Source organism: Eumetopias jubatus, unplaced genomic scaffold (assembly GCF_037043125.1).
Source record: "Eumetopias jubatus isolate StellerSeaLion01/CBP00866 unplaced genomic scaffold, mEumJub1_p1.0 scaffold_17, whole genome shotgun sequence".
Taxonomy (NCBI): Eukaryota; Metazoa; Chordata; class Mammalia; order Carnivora; family Otariidae; genus Eumetopias; species Eumetopias jubatus.
In genome coordinates, this window is record NW_028274823.1 from 6549933 (window position 1) to 6572496 (window position 22564).

Genomic DNA, 22564 nt, shown 5'->3' on the forward strand with positions numbered 1-22564 from the left:
GCTTGGTGGGAGGCCTGCTTCTCCCTCTCCCACTCCCCCTGCTTGTGTTCCCTCTCTCGCTGTGTCTCTCTCTGTCAAATAAATAAATAAAATCTTAAAAAAAAAGACATCTGTTTGCATATGTACATAAAATAATGAGAAAGAGTGCTATGTAATCCAGTAGGTTATTAGTACTTAATAATTTATAGACCATCTGGTTAAATACAGCTATTCATGAAGAAGACTTTAATACGAGAGTTTCTCAACCGTGGCACTATTAACATTTTGGATAGGATAATTCTTTGCCAGGGAACAGGGCCTGTGCTGTCCTGTGCTTTGTAGGATGTTTACCGGCATCCCTGGTCTCTACCCACGAGATGCCAGGAGCACCCCTTACCTAGTCATGAGAACCAAAAATGTCTTGACACATTACCACATGTCCCCTGGGGGCAAAATCACCCCAGGTTGATAACCAGTGATTTCAACCTACCTATTGAAAGAGTCGCTTATTTTGAATATTTGTTTTTTGTTGAGCAGATGCAAAGGGAAAGACCTATTGACAAAAACTTCTGGGCTTCCTCAGAAGTTGGACTTTTCATCAAGATATGGTTGTGGAGTCTTATGAAAGATGCTAGCAATGTTTGTATGTGAGCAACACTTAATCTGTGGATGTGTGAAAAGAATTATACACTCAACCTGTAAAGACTTTTACATCAGGGTTTTAAAAGTTATTTTTAGGGGTGCCTGGGTGGCTCAGTCATTAAGTGTCTGCCTTTGGCTCGGGTCATGATCCCAGGGTCCTAGGATCAAGCCCCGCATCGGGCTCCCTGCTCAGTGGGAGGCCTGCTTCTCCCTCTCCCACTCCCTCTGCTTGTGTTCCCTCTCTCGCTGTGTCTCTCTCTGTCAAATAAATAAATAAAATATTTTTTAAAAAGTTATTTTTCTGTTGAGAATTTTATTCCCTAGTCAGGTCAGTTTTTTTGTCTTTCCTATTCATAAAATATGAGGTCCTTTATTTTAATAAGTTCTGTAGTAATTAAAATCAGGGCCTACGGTACAAATAGTGTATAAAAACATACTGGCCTTATCTAATATTTCAACATTCTCTGGAGAAGCAACAGTCTATACTATGTTCACCAGAGGGATTCTCAGGGTCATCCAATTCTGATGCTTAAATCAAATAATCATTTGGCATAATTCTTTTATTGTTCCTCAGACCCTACCCCACATGCTTTCATCATTCCAAATTCTTCATGCTGCTTCACCATGTTTGTTCCTGTGCCAAACTTGGAAAGTTCGGCCTCCAGCCTGCAGACTATCTTTCTATAAGATGGGGGCTCAGGTTAAATCATGGAAGCAGTATTTCAGTCTTATAAACCTGTATCTTGGCCATGCATTATATATAAACATGTGATTGATCATTTCTCTGTAAAAATAATCTTTCCCTCCAAGTTGTTAAATTGTGATACAGATACGTACAGAAGTTATTGCCTGAGTCAAGAGAAATAACTCTTCACTCCGAGGTACTGAACTGGGTAATTGAGAAGCAGGAACGAGTCTCCCTGAAAGCATCAGCATTGGCCTTCCAACCTTTGTGTGTTAGCAGGGCTCCAGTGCCAAGGTTAAGCAGGTAGAACGGGGTCAGGCAGGTGGAGGGAAGACACAGTCTCCTGCCTTCCTCTCCAGGCCACCTTGGCCCCTGACCTCAGTTCTCCATCAGGGTGAGAGGGCAGCAGCTGTGCATGACTATGACTGATAGCATTAACTGGTTAGAAATCCCAGTGAAATTCTTCCAGCTATAGAATGTTGCCTGCTGACATCTTAAATAGAAGATTGCACATCTCACAAATAAATTCAAAATATTTTAGTCAACAAAGGCATAGGGAATAGGAAAGAGCATTAAAGGGAATAATTTGAAGATGGTAGAGTGATAGTGGTATAGGGATATGAGAGAAAAAAGCTGAGTGTTAATGGCAACAGAGCATGAGAGAGAAAGAATAACACGCATCAATTCCAGTTAGCATTCGCATATATGGTATTTTTTTTTTAAAGAGTAAGGGGTGCTTAGTAAAAAAATGTATGGTAGAGAAATAGAACCAGGGTTCAGCTCTGTCCCTTATGACCCTGGTGACCTTGAGCAAGTTGCTTAATCTCCCTGAGGTTTTCTTCTTCATCGATAAAGTGGCTGTCTTTATCTCTGTGGTCCCAGTTCCCTACACAGTGTGAGGCATGTAATAGATGCTTAATAGATTTGTTGAATAAATGCATGACAACAAAGAAAGGTGTAGCCAGAAGAAATCTGGACGATATCTCTAGCGACTAAAGTTCCAGATAGAAACACCAATACCTGGGGTCATGAAAGCTGCTGCTTCCGGTTGAACAATATGTCTCTGGAAATGAAGTCGTTGAAGCTGTGTAAACTCCTATAAACTCATTCATTGGGTTATATTTGCTTCCTGTCTCTCTTGTTATTGTTGCAACCTGCCTTTAATTTTCTTTTTTTTTTATTATGTTCAGTTAGCCAACAACAGTATATAAGACATCATTAGTTTTTGATGTAGTGTTCAGTGATTCATTAGCTGCATATAACACCCGACCTTTAATTTTCATTTAAAGGTTCCCACACGTTAAACTTTATCTCTTCACTTCTTTCTGCATCACCAAGCAACTGTCAAGGGTAATTTTTCTTTTGTCTGAAGAAAAGCCCTTAGTATTCCTTTAATGCAGTCTGTCGCTTTTTGAATTCTCTAAATTTTTATGTCTGAAAATGTCTTTATTTAACTTTCAGTTTTGAAGGATATTTCATGGGATGTAGAACACTAGGTAGGAACTATTTCCTTTAAGCACTATAATATATTCCATTGTTTTTCTGTGATGTCATCTGCCGATTATTGTTCCTTTTAAGATGCTATATTTTTTCTTCATCTCTGTTTTTCAGAAGTTTTAGTCTGTTAGGTAAAGGTGTGGTTTTTCCTTATGTATAGTACTTGGGATGCATGGTGTTTTTTAAAATGTAGGTCTTGATGTCTTTGCCAATTTTGGAAAATTCCTCATTATGTTTTATTCAAATATTGTTTTCACTGTGTTTTCTCTTGTCTCATTTTCTGGGCCTCTGATTGCGCATGCGTAGACCGTTCACCAGGTCCTGTAGGTCTCCTTAGCTCTTTTCTAAGTGCTTCATTCTTTTGTCCTGCACATTTTCTCTGACCTATTTTCCACTCTACCATTTCTCTCTTCAGCTGTGTTTAAACTGCTGTGGAACTTTTCATTGCGTTGTACTTTCCAGTTCTAGAATATACAGGAATTTTTAGTTCTCTCCTGAAAGTTTTGTTTTTTAACTTCCTGAACATATTAGCATAATCATTTTCGTGTTTGTTTCTGTTGGCTCCATCAACTGAATCTCCTGTAGATCAGTTTCTATTGCCTGTTGTTTCTCCTGGTTTTCTGTGTCCTCTTCTTGGTGTCCACTTACGCCTGGTTATTTTCTGAGCGTCAGACAGTATGTATGAGATGTACAAAAATAGTTTGAGACACTGTATATGGCTCATGTCTAAGCTGGGCCACTCAAGATCAAGGACTGAGCTGCTTTCAGTTTCTGTGAGGACTAGTCTGCTTCTGATTCACACTTTTTCCTAGAGTATAGCATTTCAAAATCCCAACCCAAAGTCCAGAGTCAGAGGGGTTTATCTGTATCACCTTTTAACAGACTCTGGTGTCCAGTTTTTGTCCCCTTCACCCTGTGAATCTGGTGGAAGTTCTGCTCAACTTTCAGACTCTCAGCTGCCTCTTTTAATAGCTGCAGATGTCATAAGTAGAAAAGTTAACCTCCACTTCTGGTATCACACCATGAGTTTCCTTTTCTACCTGAGTCATGGTCCCATAATTCTTCCTTATTTTGGAAACTCTGCGTTGTCTTCAAATAGAATTTTTATACATTTTGCCCACCTTCTCTAGTTGTTTTCAACGGGAGGATGAGTCCAAATTATTCAGAGCATCATCACCAGAAACGGAATTTCCCCATCCCCATTGCAGCAACTTAATGACTTTGTAATATCATGTCGTGTGATTCCTGTGTCATTTTTGTAACCATTCCCCTGGGGTAAACATATTGGTGTTTTCTGACTTTTCAGTACACTCTGCTAAGTGTGCTTATATCTGTGCATGCTTCTCTGGTTATTTCATTTAGATTAATTTTTAAGAGTAGAACTATTGAAGCAAATATATGTACATTTTAAAGGGGTATTATAACTATTTCCAGATTGCACCATGGAAGGCTATGCCAATTTACACTTGTACCAGCTGTGCATGAAAGTGCCCATTTCTTGGCACCTCACCAAGACTGGAATATCATACTTTAATAAGCCTGGCACAACACCAAGTAGCTACCAGGTTAGGCAAAAAGAGTTGTGGCTTTTAAAAGTTCTTAATAATTTGAAACTATGGGTCAAAACTCATAAAATAAATCAATAAGTAAAATAACAAGGCCTGCAGTTCAAAAAAAAAAAAAAGTTCTAGGATGGGGATCTAGTATAAGAACAATTGATCCCTATGAGGGCAGGGATCATAGTAGATGAAAAGCTAATGCAGTCCTGGATCAAATTTATAGACCTTGAAGGTAGAGATCAAGGAGGATAAGGAATCTCACGGTACTCTAAATTAGGTGACTTATATCTGAAATACTACAACCATGGTTGCATTTTAAGAACCTGATCCACTTGACATGATTCCAGAATAGAGTCCCACAATGGTTATTGGTCTATAACCATTATCAGGTAGAAAACAGTGGAAAGAGCAGGGTTGTGTAGTTCCTGCAAAAGATGTATTTGGGGGAGGGACTGATAACTTTGCATGACTTTGAAAATGTAGTTCTTTTTTTAATTAACATATAATGTATTATTTGTTTCAGAGGTACAGCTCTGTGATTCATCAGTCTTACACAATTCACAGTGCTCACCATAGCACATACCCTCCCCAATGTCCATCACCCAGCCACCCCATCCCTCCCAACCCCCTCCACTCCAGCAACCCTGAGTTTGTTTCCTGAGATTAAGAGTCCCTTATGGTTTGTCTCCCTCTCTGGCTTGAAAATGTAGTTCTTTTCAACAGGATATTCAAAATTAAGGAATAGGAATTTACCTGCCAAGCATTTTATTTTCAAAAATGTTTTAGCACATATTTCCTGAGGGTTCCCACAAACAGGAATGGATATGAGCCTGCTGTGCTCTCCAGCCACTGCCTTTCATGAAATCTACCTGCCAGGACTTTGAATCATTTATAGCAGACACAGTGTGTAGATGCATGATTTAACCACAGAGTGTGTGTATGTTTCCCTGTTGTTTAGTGCTTTATCACCATGGTTTCTTCTTAGCTTTTATTGTCAGATGAAAAGAGATTGGCTTGCCTTCTGTCCACTCCACATTCCATGGTTTTGTTTTGTTTTTCTTTACAGACAACACCCTTCTGGATAGGCAAAAAATAAATAAATAAATAAAATACAGTACAGGTGGAATGAAGGTAGGAGCATGTGAATGTTTTTGTGGGGAGGGAGAGAGTCCCCGAGAATTATTGAGAAGGGATTCACTAACCTTTCTTTTCTTAGTAGATAGCTATGATTGACCATTTGGATGAGGTTCTTGTGAATAATTCTTTTTTTCAACAATTCCAGTAGAAGAACGAAAATAAATATGTCTTTATGTGTATTTTTGTGATGAGATGTTATGGTTTATAACGAAATGGAAACTAGATTGTAAGAACGGGCATGTTTTGCTGCATTGGAGGGCAAAAATATATTTTTAGACAAAAGAAACAGAGGTATGATCAATACGAATGGCAGTGTGGTATAATCCTTATTGTCAATCACATTACGTGTTTCCCATGTGCTAGCCCTGTCCAGCTATTGACATATAAACCATGCCATTTAATCCTCCCAGCTGGTATTATTATGATTTACAAGCAAGGAAACAAGCTCAGTGAGGCTAACTATGACTAAGTCACAGAGGTAATTAGTCATGGGTCTTGGATTTGACCTCAGGTCTTGTGATCCTAGTTTCCTTGGGGAGGTGAGGAGGTTATAATGAAAAAGTGATTTCTAGTTCAGGGGGCAGCTGTTGGTGGACTTAATTGGCCACTTCCTCTTATCTTCTACTAAACACAGATTTTCTATTTATAAAAATGAGCAGGGAAACCTTTAACTTAAACCTGATGACCATACAGCAATTTTTTACATTTCCTTATTTCCGTGCACCTACGAGTAAGATCTTGTTTTATACTTAAGAAAAATATAGACACACACAATTTTGTTTATACAGAATTTCTTCTAACTAGTAACTCACTCATCTGAAATCTTTTCTGAACTATTTTCTTTGAAATTATTACAAATAAGAGATCTTTCAGCAGAACTTCTGGTATCCCTGTATGACATTCTGTCCCTAGAAAATAAGGGGATTTTGGTTTTCCTTGGTTAAAAATCTTGTGGGTCAGTCACAAATTATTCATACCTATGTGCTACGTCTGTCTAGCTGAGTTGTCTCTTTTCCTTCTCTTTCACTTTTTGTCAGGTCAACATTACTTAGTATTAATGTCCAGTTAGGTTGATTATTTGTCTAGTTTTGCATAGTTGTTGGAAGGTTGTTGATAGGAATGTAGCCACTCTTTCCTCTTCCCATAGGACCGGGAGGGAGCCCTGTGCACTCCTGGCTGTCCTCCCGAAGGCAAAGCCGTGGCCAGCCCGTGATGGAAAATGACAGCACTGACCATGAACTTCATTTTTCATATCCACTTGAAGGCAGCCAGTATTGTCCTGGTAGAAACCTACAGTTTCCACAGTGGCCCTTTCAATGTTGCCTCATTTACACTCTTATGGTTTAGTTTAAGATGGGCTAAGGGAGGCCCAAAATAGGCTAAGGATTTGGTGATCATGCATGTGTGATGCTTCCAGCCTCATTCCCGGCAAGGGCTAGGTTTTCTACTTTGGTTCTAAAACAGTGTGTAACAAGGATGAATTTAAATACCTAACTCTGTCAGCACAACATCAACAACAAAATAGCCAATATATTCATTTGCTCAGCAAAATAAGATATTTTAATAAACTTGAGCTTTGTAGCAAAGGTCAAGATTGGTTAGCAGGCTAGATAGCCTATACTTAAGACATGTAAATATTTGATGAAGGAATGAGTGAGCAATATTTTTTAATGTATTGATCAAGGTAATCAAACAAGCATTAGTTTCGTACTCTGTATGTTCAAGAAGGCAGCACTTGAGGCATCTTGATGGTTTCTCAGAGTTGGCTCAGGCTTCAGGGAGCTTATAGCTCTGTGAGCATAAAGCCCATGGACAGAAACAACTGTACCCCAGGCAGAATGTGGATGTATAGTCTCCAATGTAGAGAAGAGGGTTCTACCTGAGCCACTAGGGAGAGCTTGGGAGGTCAGGAGCATCTCAGGGATCCTAAGGGATGGGGCAGAGTTCAGGAAGTAGAGGGCAAGGCAAGAAAAGAAAAGGCGTGCTCATCCAGTCCTTCTGTGCATTCTCACAGTCACCCTATTTCTGCCCTCATCCTATCTAACTTTAGCCCAGAGATTCCAGTGAACTCGAGGGCCACCAGGGGCCAGGCAGATGTTATGAACGAATGAGGCCGGCCAGGCATAGGATGGTAGATTACCTATGCCCTGGGGCTTCCGTGGACAGACACACTAGGGTATGGTGGGCCTGGGAGAACTGGCAGCTTCTGCTTGGTTTTAGCCAATTGTCGCCACCTGATGTGCAAGCCCAGGGTTGCCATTTGCCCCCTGTTTTTCCCCTCTGAGAAGCTTCCTGTCCAGATTTGTCAGCGAATTCTCCTGTTAGATGTTAGGAACTAAATCAAATTGACAACACTGGGTGCACGCATTTGGGGCCAAACCATCGATAGTTGCAGGCTGAGGGGACCTCATGAATTGCCGCCCCATCAAACCACACTTTTCTGGCACAGTGGTGTGGAAAACGTGGTGCCCACGTGGGCAGAACCAGCATCACCTGGGCACTTGCGAGAATCGCAAATGCCTGGGCTTCATCCCAGATCTGCTGATGGGCCCTACAGTCGGTTTCAATAAGCCCTCCAGGTGGTTTTGGTGCTCACTCAGGTTCGAGAATTTTTTTTTTAGCCTTCTTATTGGCTGGACAAAAATATCAAGAAAAGAATAATACTTTATGATACATAAAATTATATGAAGTTCTAATTTTAGTTTCCATAAATAAGGTTTTACTGGCACATAGCCACGCTTGTTCATTTACCTTTTGTTTCTGGCTGTGGGTGCACTGCCGCAGCAGAGTCAAAGCATTGTGGCAGGGACCGTAAGGCCCACCGAGCTTGAAGTCTTTATTTATAATACGGATTCTTTATTATCTCGCCCTTTACAGAAAATGTTTGGCAACCTGCTCTGGCACAGTGAGTAGGGGTGGAGGGAGAATGGGCAGACTCAGGAGTCAGGGATGCTGAGGAACCCAGTATGTCATACTCAGGATGGAGGAGAGAAGTGTAATTGAGCCCTGCAGTCATGGAGCAGCCCGAGAACAATGTGGACCGCGGGCTGTTGAGAGAGTGACCAGAGCAGAGCTGGGTGGGGACCACACAGCAGGCACAGAGCTGCAGAGATGCATGGGGGGAGGGGAGGAGAAGGTCAGAGCTGGGCCACTAGTTTAACGAATGACCGGGAGGAAGGAAGGAGTCAGAGGGTGGTATGCATGTGGCCTTTTGAGGATGATGATGACGACAGGGATGAGAAGCGGTGGGGGTCACAGTATGAGGAATGCACTTGGGGGAGTGCACTTGGCAGGGGAGAGGTGAGACATGAGTGGATTTTAACCTGCACATTAGAGTTGCTGGCAAGATCTTCACTGGACATGGCTTGTGGGGCATTTGCAACAAACACATCTGGGCTTAAGAGAGAGGTCGGAGCTAGGGATTTGGAATCGGGACTCTTCAAGGTGGAGGACAAAGTTGGCCATAAGTGTCACTGGATTTATGACTGGTCGGTTTCACTAATATTTTAACGGGAAGAGAGTTGGACTTAAATTTTCCTTCAGCAAAGCGTACCAGTTGAGGACCTCTTTGTCCCAGAATGGAGCTAGGTTGAAGATAGAAAACTGTATGCTCCAGAGGTGTTAAGTCCTGCTGACCCAGGGAAGGGAGGTTCGCGTGGTGGCGCCCAGAGGCCCCTGGAGTGCCTGGCTTGCTCTTCTTGAGTCTCGGTTGCCCTGCTGGACCATCCCTGCCCACAGCCGGTACTCTGCTGTCCTTCTCCTGACTGGGAGGACTTTCTGCTGCTCCTGTTTCCTCCTGATTCTGAGGCCCAAACACCCCAAGAACCAGTGTGACAGGCAAGCAATAGGGAAAGCTGGTGAGAGTCACACTCCAATTTTTGTCTGAAGTTGTGAAATGCGAATTCTCCTAGATCTCTGCGTGGCTTCTAGCGTGAGTTTTCATGGAGCACTTAGAGCGTGTTTTATTAAAAAAAAAAAAAAAAAAAATTAGCAATTAGCTGTAATTCTGTTTGTAATAGAAAAACTTGTTTGCGCTGGGCTTTCATTAGTACACAGTGACTTGGCAGTGCCTCTGATCGATAGCAGGATTACTTTTTAAAGGGCTTATTATATTCTGTTAATGTTTATTTGAAAGAGATTACAGCGATGCTTTATAAATGGGCCTCAGTCAACATATGAATGGGAGAGTCCCCCTGGAAGACAGCTTGCATGACAACAGACTAGCAACTTAAGCTATGAACTCCCTCTGCCTGACAGTTTTGAAATGGTGTTGCAGAAAAATATGGTACATGAATGTTTCCAGACATCAAATTAGTTAGATAAATGAACTTTGAATTGAAAACCAAGCTTTCCAGTTAATAAACACAGTGCATGTTATTTTACGGCTGTGTCTTTCAAGACGAGACAAGTCATTCCGAAAAGCAATGCTCTGTGCTTTCTAATATTATGTCCCTGATATCAGTAAGTAAATCTTAGAAAGTACTTCCTTTAGAATATTTCACATCAAAATGAAGGGCATCCACTGTCTTTTGCGGTACCCCCGTGGGTCTTGCAGAATCTTCCATCCCTTCTATGGTACTGATGGTACAGGTATAAGATCTTCCCATATGGAACTGGCACGGTACCTGGCTCGTAACTAGGCCCCCAATTAATGACTGTATAATATTTCTTTTTGAAAACTTGTTAACTTAAAAAACCTTGTTTAGGGCACCTACGTGGCTCAGTCAGTTAAATGTCAGCCTTCATCTCAGGTCATGATCCCAGGGTCCTGGGATCGAGCCTCACGTCGGGCTCCTTGCTAAGCGGGGAGCCTGCTTCTCCCTCTCCCACTCCTCCTGCTTGTGCGTGCTCTCTCTCTGTCAAAAAAAAAACAAAAAAAACAAAAAAAAACAACCCACAAAAAAAAACCTTATTTAGATCTAAATACAAAAGACATAAAAGAGTTGCACTTTGGGTAAATAGCAATAAATAATAAGTGATGGGGCATTTGTCACAGTCTCTCTGTGAAGAAGTCTCACTCGTTTTTGGATTTCTAGAAGACACCTGCATTTTCAGTTTATCACACGGGATGGTTTCCCAACAGACATTTCCCACTGGAGTCTCATAGCAGTCTCTCCTGATTGTGTCAGTTTCCTGTTGTTGCTGTGACAAACGACCGCAGCTTAAGTGGCTCAGAACAACACCCACTGACTAGCTCTCAGTTCTGAAGATGAGAAGTCCGGCAGCTCGGTTGTGTTCTCTGCTTCAGGTCTCACCAGGCTAACATCAAGGTGTTCACAGGACTGCTGTTTTTGGTGGAGGCGTTAGGGGAGGATCTGTTTCTGACTCATTTGAGATGTTGACAGAATCCTGCTCTTCGAGGGCGTCGGGCCGGGTCCTGGCATTCTTGCTGGCTGTGAGCTGATGGCCATCCCTAGCTTCTAGAGGCCACTGTGTGTTGCATCTCTCTGACCCCAGCAATGAAAGGTTCTGCGCTTTTAAGGAGCCTCACCGTTTACGTTGGGTCCATCCGCATAATCCAGGATAACCTTCCTCTTCCAAAGTCCTGTCCTTAGTCACATGAGTAAAGTCCCCTTTTCCAACTAAGGTAACGTGTTTGCAGGTTCCAGGGTTGAGGACGTCTTTGAGGCCCCATTATTCTGCTGACCCACGCTGAGAGACAGAAACAGTACAGTTGTCCCTGTTTTCCCTGTGAGGAAACTGAGGCCCAGCAGAGTGGTCAAAGGTGAATTTCAGCAGCCTGACTTCGCCATCATGTCACCACAGGGCCTCATCCCCAGAGCTACCATGTCACCACCTGGTCTTGCTCCCAGGCCTCCATGTCACCACATATCCAGGGAATGGTCCCCGCGCCTGGGATAGTTAATAACCAGTAAGTTATTACCAGCAAACAAGTCTTCCTCAAGTCCGTCCGACCCTGACTTTGCTCAGCACCCGCCCTCACCTTGACATGGCTCTGATTTCTGATTCTTCCTACCCGCGCCCTGTCAGTCTGCCCTATATTTCACATTGATTTATACAACATCACATGCCCTTCTGCCTCCCGCTCTGTCCACCTCTTCCCTGATTTGGATTCTTTATCATTAAGGTCCAAAGAAACTGAGCAGGAGGAGCAAGAGGGTGTTAGGAACTAGACATTTTTATCAGTCCCAAGTATAAATGTAAAGAATTCAGCTTTCAGCAAGCGCTACCCACCCTCTTTAGAGGAACGGAATGTGAGTCATAGTCAAAGGACCAGTTCCATAGTCAAAGTCCCAGTGTAAAGGGATCCTCTGTCTGGCCACTTGGGTCCACGAGGGACATCAGCCTCCAGGGGCGAGGCAGGCAGTCCATTAGGGTCAGAGGAACAGACCATAGGCTTCTGTTTGGGGACAGCTCCACCTGGGCAGGAGAGTCCAGATGTCCCTTTCATACCTTCTGACTTGACGTTTATGGCTTTGGGGTTTCTTCACTACCCCTCAGACCGCGTTCCTTCTGCCACCTCTGACAGCCTCTGTACCTGTTTCCACCATCCCACAGATGTTTCTAGGTGCTCCTGTTCTGGGTGTTGGGAACAGAATGTGGAACAAGACCAAAAAAAAAATCCCCTCCCCCTGCAAAGTTTCTGTTTTGCTAGGAGATACCCAGTCAACAAGTGAAATAAACACACCAATAAATGATCACAAATGAGGAATCTACGAAGCGTGGGAACTGGGCGTGCAAGAGCAGAGCCCCACTAAGATGGCCCCTGCTTCTCTGAGGCAGCAGTATCCGGCCTGAGACCTGGCACTGGAGCCCAGAGAGGACCTCCATGCAGAGGGTCAGCAGGTGGAGAGGCCTGGAAGTGGGTTAGAGCCTGGCCAGCTCAATGATGTGCTGGAAGCCTGGTGAGCAGACACCAGACCCTTCATGGTATGAAGGCCATGGTTTTATTCTAAGTACAACGGGCCACTGTTGACAGGTTTTAAGAGAGAGCATTGTCTGGGGCACCTGGGTGGCTCAGTTGGTTGAGCAACTGCTTTCAGCCCAGGTCATGATCCTGGAGTCCCAGGATCGAGTCCCACATCGGGCTCCCTGCTCAGTGGGGAGTCTGCTTCTTCCTCCGACCCTCCCCTTTCTCATGCTCTCTCTCTCTCTCGGATAAATAAATAAAATATTTTAAAAAAGAGAGAGAGAGAGAGCATTGTCACTGGGCTAGCTTTGATGGAGAGCTAGCATTGATTTGATTTTCCCCAACTTCCTCTTTGGAATGGATGGAGGGGCCGTAAAATAAGAAATGAATTTTAGATGTGTTAAGTTTGAGAAATCTGCACTGTAGTGTTTTCCAGATTGCTTCCTGTTAAGTCATGTTGTCACTGTCTTCTTACAAACCAGCAGTGAGCTCCAGGAGGGGGCAGATGACCGTGCCTGCTTCAGAATCAGCCATTATCCTCAGCCAGAGAGCACAGTGCACAGGGGACTACGAACCCTTGGCATACAGAGGCACAGTGGGTGACTGGCAACATTTCAGTGAATCAGTAAGCATTTTAAGATGTTTGGGCTATAGCTACGGTTATCTAAAATGAAAATCAAAAATGTCTGCTGCAAATTTAAGCATTAGTGATCACCCTAGCAGCCACAGGATACAGAACTTGAACTACGAGCATCACGCCATGCCAGTGGCAGTGAGGTGGTGAGTTTTGTTGTGGGAAGGGAGAAGCAGGCTGAAAATCTGTAAACCCGTCATGTCACACATGTACCTTAAGGAGAGTCTGTACTAAAAATAATCCAACATTTTAACCCACAGAAACTTTAAAAATCACATTACCTATATTTCAAAAGCAGTTTTTACCTGAGATTAATATATGCCCTTCTGCATCTTTTAACAAGGTGTTTGCTAAGGTCAGTTTCCATCAGAACAAAAATGATCGATGACTCCTGAATAAACATTATCATCATTTATATAATAAGTAAAAGGCCCCGAGCCAGGGACACCCCATTATGATACTGCAATGCCTTCACTCCTTCCTGTGCTATCCTACAGTTAATTCAATTTTGCCCTCTCTCAATTCTACGGTGTGCATATCTTCCCCCCTCTGGAACTAGCCCACTAATATTAAAGTGGTAATCAAGATTGCCTCTAAATATTCATAGCAATAAATGACTCCCTTGTGCCCCATGAATGCCAAGGCTGTAGTCTGAAGCATTTATTTAGTGCTGGAAAGGGATCTCATTATTTCAGAGTCCCTCAAATGCAGTATTTTAATATTGTTGTTCTGCTTGAAAAATTAGATCCCTCTGAGCTTCCAGTGTCAACAGTTGAGACGAGTGAGTATGGGTCAGAACTGACCATCATCTTTGAAAGGGTAATGGAGAAGCCAGGATGGGAGTGGACTCGGCTACTTACCCTACATTGTATTTTCTTTCCTGTAATTCCCTTCCTTCTGGTGGCTCACGGCCACCTTATTTCAACTTCATGATCTGGTTCAGATCTTTTCTAAGTTGCCGAAAATTGGCTGTTTTTTTAAGGACATGGAAACACCAAGGAGATGATGCTGTGTATCATTTCATCCATCAGAGAAGAAGCAGTCGGAGGCATCCCTGCATCCATGAAAAGTTACATGTATTGACTAGAGATATTTTGTAGCCACCATGGGTGAAATAATTTAAATTCAAGTTTGGGGGAGCTCCCAATTGCACAGATTAAAGAAAGGCAACACAACGTGGAAGAAACCCTAGCTAATTAATAAATCACTTTTAATCATCTGTTCATACTTCGAGTTAAGTAGAATGTGCTAGACAGATGCCCTGTGGTTGATCTCAGAGGGAGGGCAGGGCAATTGAGGGTCCGGGAGATGGGCGGTGGGGTCCTGGCTGGAGCCTTACTTTGCAGAACTGTCTGAGCACACCATCTGGGGGAGCCTGCCCACATAGTTTCCATGAGGAATTTACAAGAGGAGGGGCGTCAGAAGAAACCAACCCTGCTGACACCTTGATCTTGGACTTCTAGCTTCCAGAAGTATGCAAAAATAAATTTCTATTGGTTAAGCTACCCAGCCTGTGGTATTTGGTTATGGCAGCCTTAGGAAACTAATACAAGGGGCTTCTAAGATTCTGGTAATATTTTTATTTTTCAGCTGAGTGGTAGGTACGCTAATAATTATTATTTTTAAAATTGTAGTGGGGCGCCTGGGTGGCTCAGTCAGTTAAGCATCCAACTTTTGATTTTAGCTCAGGTCATAATCTCAGGGTCATGAGATTGAGCCCTACATTGTTGGGCTCCGTGTTCAGTGAAGAGTTTGTTTGAGATGCTCTCTTTCTCCCTTTGCCCCTCCCCCCAGTAATAAATAAATAAATAAATCTTTTAAAAAACTAAAAATAAAATTGTAGTGATACATTTTGTATACCCTTTTTTGGGTATGCTTTTGCCAATTAAAAAAATGGAATTATGATGCCAAAACATTGCTGGCCTATTGATTAGCATTGAATTGATTCAGCAAATGCAGTTCTTTAAGCATTCAATAAAAGACACGGTTCCATTAAGGTAATCAATATATCATTTTTAAGAAAAGGAATGCTGTATGTAACCAGCACTAGTTCATTATCTTCACTGTATAAGAATCAAAAGAAAATGGAATGGATACATGCTTTTAAACCGAGCAATCTAATGCGATTAGTGGTTTTGAATGAAAATAGCTCTCTGTTCTTTTTCCCATTGATTTCTCCTGTACCATTAAATCCCAACTAAAATATACAGATAAAATCTTTTTTGCCTCCCTAGGGAAAAATGTATTCATTTGAAAGATGTTGACATTGGAATGTTATAACAGGTCCTGTAGGGACGGGACTTCCTGTGGAATTAGTACAAATGGTAATGTTTAAACTAGCTAAACGCGGAGGTGGGGGGAGGGGTACTGCAAATATTTTTTTATTCACAAATATAATATTGTCAGGATTCATCTTTAAAATGTGATACAGGTTTCAATATCTTAGGCAAAGACAATTTGTAATTAAAGTAAGTTATTTACACATACACATATAAAAATTCAAATATACATACATATACATATATTGGGCACATCTTGACAAAATATTGAGACATATTTTTGTTCTAATGTTTTATTGTAAACTTAATAATCCCATTTTTCTAAGAAATCATTAATAAGTACAAGTTGCAAGCCATGGAGAGAACATCCTATGCGTATTTGTAATTAAATCTCAATGTCAGAAAATATAGGTAATTTAGGCAAAAGTCCCTGTGACAGACTCAAAAGCAAATCCACAACTTATAAGCACTTTTACGCGCTATATTAAAATTTAAAGACATAATGTGTGTTTAATGTTGCATAGGACGGGAAGAGTAATATTAATTTTAAAAGTTCAGCACTCAGAAACCCATAAAATTCTTATAAGCATCAGATAGTGTCAAAATATGTCAATTACAGTGTGTGGCTTTTACAAGATTCTGGATGTTTGTGTCATCATTTGCTAGAATGAGTCTATATAAAACAAGATCTGTTTAAAATCAGAAAATATAGATAAGCATTTCATTTATATGGAAATTTACCAGTTTAACTCTCAAGCTTAAGTAACTCCTTTAAAAATATCACTCATCAATTAAAATTGAGAAGAGCTTTCTTAATGTGCACTTAAAAAACCACTTGGGTTTGCACCTAATTATATCCCCTGAAGGCACCAATATTTAAAATAGTCTATTACTCAGGCAGCAATTGGATGATGCAAATTTTAGGTCTTTTTTTTTTTTAAAGATTTTATTTATTTATTTGAGATAGAGAGAGAGAGAAAGAGCATGAATGGGAAGGAGAGGGAGAAGCAGGCTCCGCACAAACAGGGAGCCCGATGCAGAGCTCAGTCCCAGGACCCCGGGATCATGACCTGAGCCGAAGGGAGACACTCAACCAACTGAGCCACCCAGGTGCCCTGCAAATTTTAGATCTTTATTATTGACTCAGAGATGCTCAATGAAGATGGAAATGTCTGAACTTTCTGTGAAGATAGGAACGTTGTCGCTCTGCTCTGTCCAGTGGGGGCTGCGACTAGCCACATCTTGCTATTGAGTCTGAAATGTGTCCAGTGAGACTGATAAACTGATTTTTACATTTTATTTCAATTAACTTAAATGTAAATTCATATGTGGCTAATGGCTACCATATTCAACATCAGAAACTACCCAGATGTGCAAAGGGCAGCACTGATGCTGTCCCAGTCCCATTGTACGAGTGCATGCACGTTTTAACCTTTTCCCAAAACTCATGTGACCTTCTGTTGTTAGGGTTTTTGTTTAAATTTGTTTCATTTGAACTAATGTTGGATGTTGGAGCTTATACTCCCTCTTCTCTTATAACATAGTAACATGTAGTTAGTTGATCCATAGCATAGATGAAATGCTATGTTATAAGAAAACTCCCTCGAACTCTGGAGTTATGATAGTGCCTCTTAACACCAGAAGTTCTTCCTTCCACAAGGAGGGAAAGGATGGGAGACTGGAAGAAAGCCTGCCTGGGAAGAGGGGCACGTGATGAGACTGAGGAGCAAGGTGAGGTTTCCTTGACTTACTGACGTTAAAGCTGGTACTGAGTGCAGGACCTGGAGGGAAAGCATTCCAGGCAGAAGGAACAGCATGCAAAGATCAGCACTACAGAGGAGCTCGTTGTGTTTGAGCCGCCGGTGAGGCCCGTGTGAGTGAGGACGAGAGCCATACGGGCAGTGGTGGGTGCATTAAAGAGGTGGCATCTTATCGTGGGACACCAGTGCAGCAGGCTCATTAGAATCGGAGTTGGGTTGATGAGGAGGTGTTTTTGAAGATAAAGCTTCTGCTGCCATTGGAGAATGAATGGGAGGAAAGCAAAGGTAGATATGGAGGGACCCAGGTTATGAGGGCATTGCGGTAATCCCAATGAGAGGTGGAGGGGTTTAAGACGTAACAGGAGCTGTGTTTTGGAGAGCAGCCCTGCAAGACCTTTTCGTGGATTAAGAGGAGTTGGAGAGGGAGAAAGTTTGGGGCAGGACTTCACATTTCTGATGTGAGCAGCTGGGGAAGTGAAGGTGCTATTTATGGAGACAGGGAAACTGAGGGAGGAATTCACTGTGGGAGGTGGGGGTAGTCAAGAAGGATCTCAAGGGTATGTGGCCAAAGGAAAGGGGTCCAGGCCACATTCATGTCATCCCAGAGGGTGGTGCATCCTCCAGACTCTGATCCTGGTTCACCTGGTCGCCTCTACTTGGGATATCTCAGAATGGTCCCAAGAAGAAAATGTGTTTTTCTCTCCCTCTGTTGAATATGCATTCAGAACATTCAAATGTTGGCAAGTCAACGTGAAATGTGTTTCAGCTGATTTCTCGTATTTATCTTTCAGAATCATCCAGAAGTGTTGAATTTTCGAATGCAACTGGAAAGCAAAGAACTGATCGTACATCTGGAAAGAAATGAGTAAGTCACGTTAATTCTTGTGTACTGTGCCATGGGAGAAAGTTAGGAGCTGTGGGTTCAAAGTGCTGTGTAATTTACGTTGGCATTTAGAGAAACAGAATGAAATGCGCGGATTCATAATCCCAATTTGGATCTGAGGCTGGAATTAACTTGAAAAAATGAAGTGGAAAAATGAAGAATTTTATCACTCTAAAAAAAAAGCTTTGTAAATCAGCAGGTTTTTCTCATAGTTCTGATGTTTCTCTTTTTCAGAGCCTGATTTGTCAAGGATAGAATTTAAGCATCTTCTGTTCAAGTAATAGCGTTCCATAATTAGTTGACTTTTCACAATTCCTGGCTTATATAAGGAGAAATAGCTTCAAATGAATAGAACCTCTATTTTTTCCCTGAGAAATACCAAGGGTTTATTTATCTTTCAGAGCTTGTCTCCAGTGGCACAAAGTATTTATTTTATCTTTTTATTTAAAAATTTGACCTTTTTTTGCAAAACTATCTACATTTCCAAAAATGGTATTATTATTTTTTTTTCCTGGAGCAGATGGATATTATTACGTATTTTGTATGACTTCCCAGTAGAAAACTGTCTGCTTCAAGGCATAAGTTAACACAAGCTCTGTTCTTGTCATCCTTTATGCCCTGGCAGCCTGCTGGGTTCCTTAGATCTGGAGGACGCCATGCTATTCTATTTGACTAGTACCAGGAAAGATCTGCGTGCTCATAATAAGTAATCTGTATTTAAAGATGTAAATGAAATTAACCATGTCCTGCTTGATTCGAAAAAGGAGTTTCTATCCTCTAGATAGGTAAAACTTCTAGAAGTTTCTATCTTCAGAACCACTGGTGCCTATTCCTCACCATCAGTGAAATGCAGACTTTTTGCTGACATGATCATGTAGATAAGAGGGCTTCACTGGGCTGAGCTCTGCCAGAGACGGGTGTCACGAGATCTGATTCTGTCTCCATGTGAACAGATCAGATCACTTACGGTATCAGTGCTTTGATCTGAGGGTCACAGGCACGTCGGATCAATGGGATCGCCATGGCCAGTTCTCCCGTTCCCATCCCATATCTAATACCATGGCCAACAGCAATTTAAAAAAACAGATCCATGTAAATACATACATTTAAAAAAAATAAATATGCTTAACATGAATATAGGTAAAATAGGATAGCAACCTGCCTTTTAATATATCTGGTATGTTTACTCCTTACCATTAAATGGATTAAAAGCGTGTGTAAGCAATAAATGATGTTTTTAGCCTTCCTCATGACTTGATGGTCTTAAAGTAGAGGTTCGGGCACGTGTCTTGAATGAACAGGGAGCTGAACAGAAACCTCTCTGTTGCCTTTGATATGTCTCTCTTAGCCAAGTAAATATGTTCACGCACTTTTTCTTTTTTCATGTGAGAATATGGTGGGACATTTTAATTTTTGTAAATTGCTGTTTGTATGTGGTTTTGAAATATCTCAACAGCTGAAACTGTTATTCCTGGTATACCTGGAACACCAGGAACGGGTATTCCCTGAAAGCTCAAAAGAGAATAGGGCTCCTGGTGGAGATGCATGGCCTTTATGGGGTTTTAGGATTGCTGCTGGATTTGGGCAACCGCTCCTTTCGTCCAAGTGTTGGGGGATGTGGTGAACACCGGGAGTGGTGCCAACTCCAGACCTGTGGATGGTGGTAGGACGGCAGGTAGAGGGACAGAAAGCAACTTAATAAAAACCTTGATCTATTTGTTTTTACTCTAAAAGGAATACATGTCCAATGCAGAAAATTGTAGGGGAACAAAAGATCAAAGGGCCAAAAGAAAATACTTCTGTTACCAAACACAGCCCTGATGAATATTTTAGTGATTGTCCAAAGACATGTTTCCCTTATAAATAAGCTTTGCTTGTTTTGTCTTCCTAGTGGATGTTGTGGTCTGTGCGCAATTTGGTAACTTGCTTCATTTAGCTTTATAATGGACATGCTTTTCCATATAGAAATACAGCTCTTGGCACCCTTCTGGTTCTCTGAGTCCCTGAACTGACTCAATAGCCTCATTCGTGGTTCTTTTTGAAAATGGTTTCCTGTCTACTAAGGCAGGTAGTATAATACACAGTGACTATTTGACAATGGCTAATTTGTATAAAAGATCATTGAAAAAGCTTCCTTAATTTGCTCACTTCTAATTCTGGGCCTTTCACAAAATACTCTCAAAATTAAAAAAGTTGAAAACATAAAACTATCTCTTCTTGATTTGTATGTCTCTTCCCAACCTCACTGTCAACCTACATGTTAGAAATTATATGGAGAGTGTTTGATATGATCCTATGACATTCTGTGGCTTTATTTTAATTATACTACTTATGCCAGTTGTAGAGATTCTGCCCTGCTAAAAATAACATTTTCATAATTAGAACATGCCAATATTACTATTTTAATGTTGCATTCCCCCCAAATACTTCAGCATAATATTTTGTTGAAAAAAAATTACCTGTTTCATATGAACTTCACCTTTGAGACCGTGAATACCAAAAATCTGTACTTTTATGGGTAGAGTAAAATGCTTGTATGCTTCCAGCTCTTGATGCTGCCGGACACAAAATATAATCCATTGTCCAGTAGAAAGTAGAATTTTTAATTCTTATAGCCTTTGGCCCAATAGATCCAATTAGAGAATTTATCCAAATTAAGCTCTAAGAAGTCAAATGTTCAAGCAAGATAAATGTGAATATTTAACCAGCACGGTAGAGAGCCTGGCCAACCAGAACTTACAGGCCAACCTGTAAGTGCCCTGCATCGTGCCTATAGGCTGCGAATCAGCCCTGTGTTCAGGGATGTTCACTGTAGAATATTTTACCTAAATCAATACGAGACTGATTAAATTATGACTTAGCCACAAAATAGAGCTCTATGTTAGCAATTAAAGGCAATAATGGGGATCTTCATTGTTGTAAAAAGCATTCATGATGTAATCGATGTAAACAGCATGTTAGATAGTATTTTACACGGTATTCAGTTTTGATTTTAAAATTATACACCTGTGCATGTATCTCTGACTAGTAAGATTATGGAAGACATTTACTTCATTCATGTTTTACAGCAAGAAAACATTACTATCAAAAACTAATGATGTACCGTATGGTGACTAACATAACATAATAAAAGAAAATATTACTATTAAAATTAAGAAAACTTTTTACGCTGAAGGAAAAAGAAATCCGTAAAAACTTAAAAATGGTTGAAAAGAAGGATATTGGAGTATTTATTATTAATAAAAAGGAAATGTGTTTTAGAAGGACCTCCAGCAACTTTCAAAGGGCTAAGAAGCTCTGCCCATTGAATACTGGGTCTTTAAATATCCATAAATCTGTTTTAATTAAAAACCTGCTTGGAAATCATAACCAAAATAAATGTAGCCTCAGTTCCTTCAATCATAAGAGCCATAATCCAAAGCTAATACTAAAAGAGGGTCACCTAATTAACCCTGCTCAGAAACTTATCACATACACCAATTCTTCATGAAATGGGATGGAATTGGTATTAAATAGTTGTTTCAGGGAATCTCTTCTATTTGCCTCCTAGCATCCCTAATTTGTGCAAAGATCGGATGCTGTTCACTTAAAATCTGTGTTTGTATAGCCATAATTGAATGTTTAAAGAGTCTCAAAGCTTCCCTGGAGAAGCATTTTTTACAGTGCTGCTGTCTGCCTACGGAACTGCAGGGACTGCTTTATGACTTCCATAACTCTCCTGGGTCCCTGTGGGCTCTCAGGCCATCCCTCAAACAGGTGCTCTGTGCAACTGCATCTTTGATCAAAATGCTTTATTAGACAGGCTGGCCAGCTTAGACATCCGTTTTTCCAGTTTAGGATAATTAGAAGTGAAGGCAGTAGATCACACTCCCCGCATCTCTCAAACCTACCGAGCTTTCTGTTTTTAAGCCTTGGCCCTTCACTGACAGAAGGCAGGTGCCGGGGTAAGTCCATGGCCTGCTGAATTTATTTTTGCCGGGTCTCTGCGCTGGAAGAACTCTAGCATTGGCTTTAATTCCGTCTGGAATAACTCCAGACATCTCCGAAGGGGCAAACCTAATTAATATTCACTCAGACAGTAGCAGAAAGGACATTTTAAGTTGGTCGGACATGGGTGTAAATATCTGGGAAGGTGTTTATATGACGACATCTCTCAGAGTGTCATGATGTGGGAGGGAGAAATGTAGCTGGTGCAGAGATCCTTTGGATTGGTTAGTAGGTGTCCAAATAACTACCCAGAGGCTATGAATCGATTGTTCGTGTTGACCCAAACTGTGCTGGACAGCTGGATTGAGATGCAGTCAGTGGTCCTAGGGTTGTGTACAAGGCCTTGGCACAGCCCACAATTTCCAGAGCCATCCTTATGAAGACATAAAAGGTGCATCGATCACACTTCTTGGCAATGCAAAGCTGGAGGCGGTAACTGCTCTGCATTGCAGGGTCTGGATTATAGAGATATCAGCAGTCTGGATCAGTGGGCCAAAACTAACAAGATGGGATTTAATGGGGATAAATGTAAAGTCCTATGCTTGGGTTAACAGAAAATAAACGTTGTAGGTTCAGAAGGATATTTCCTCGTAGTTCTCATGAATGGGACCCACAAACTCAACGTGAGCCCCTGAGGCAGTGTGGCTGCTA

The 22564-nt window shown here is 41.4% G+C and overlaps 1 protein-coding gene across 1 annotated transcript in view; it reads left to right on the plus strand.

The window, feature by feature from the left end:
• ADAM12 (ADAM metallopeptidase domain 12) overlaps nt 1–22564 on the plus strand; it is a 351251-nt gene that overhangs the window by 71616 nt on the left and 257071 nt on the right. The window contains exon 3 of the mRNA XM_088020108.1: nt 17835–17908. Coding sequence (XP_087876234.1) covers nt 17835–17908 — 74 coding nt within the window. The remainder of the gene's footprint in view (nt 1–17834; nt 17909–22564) is intronic.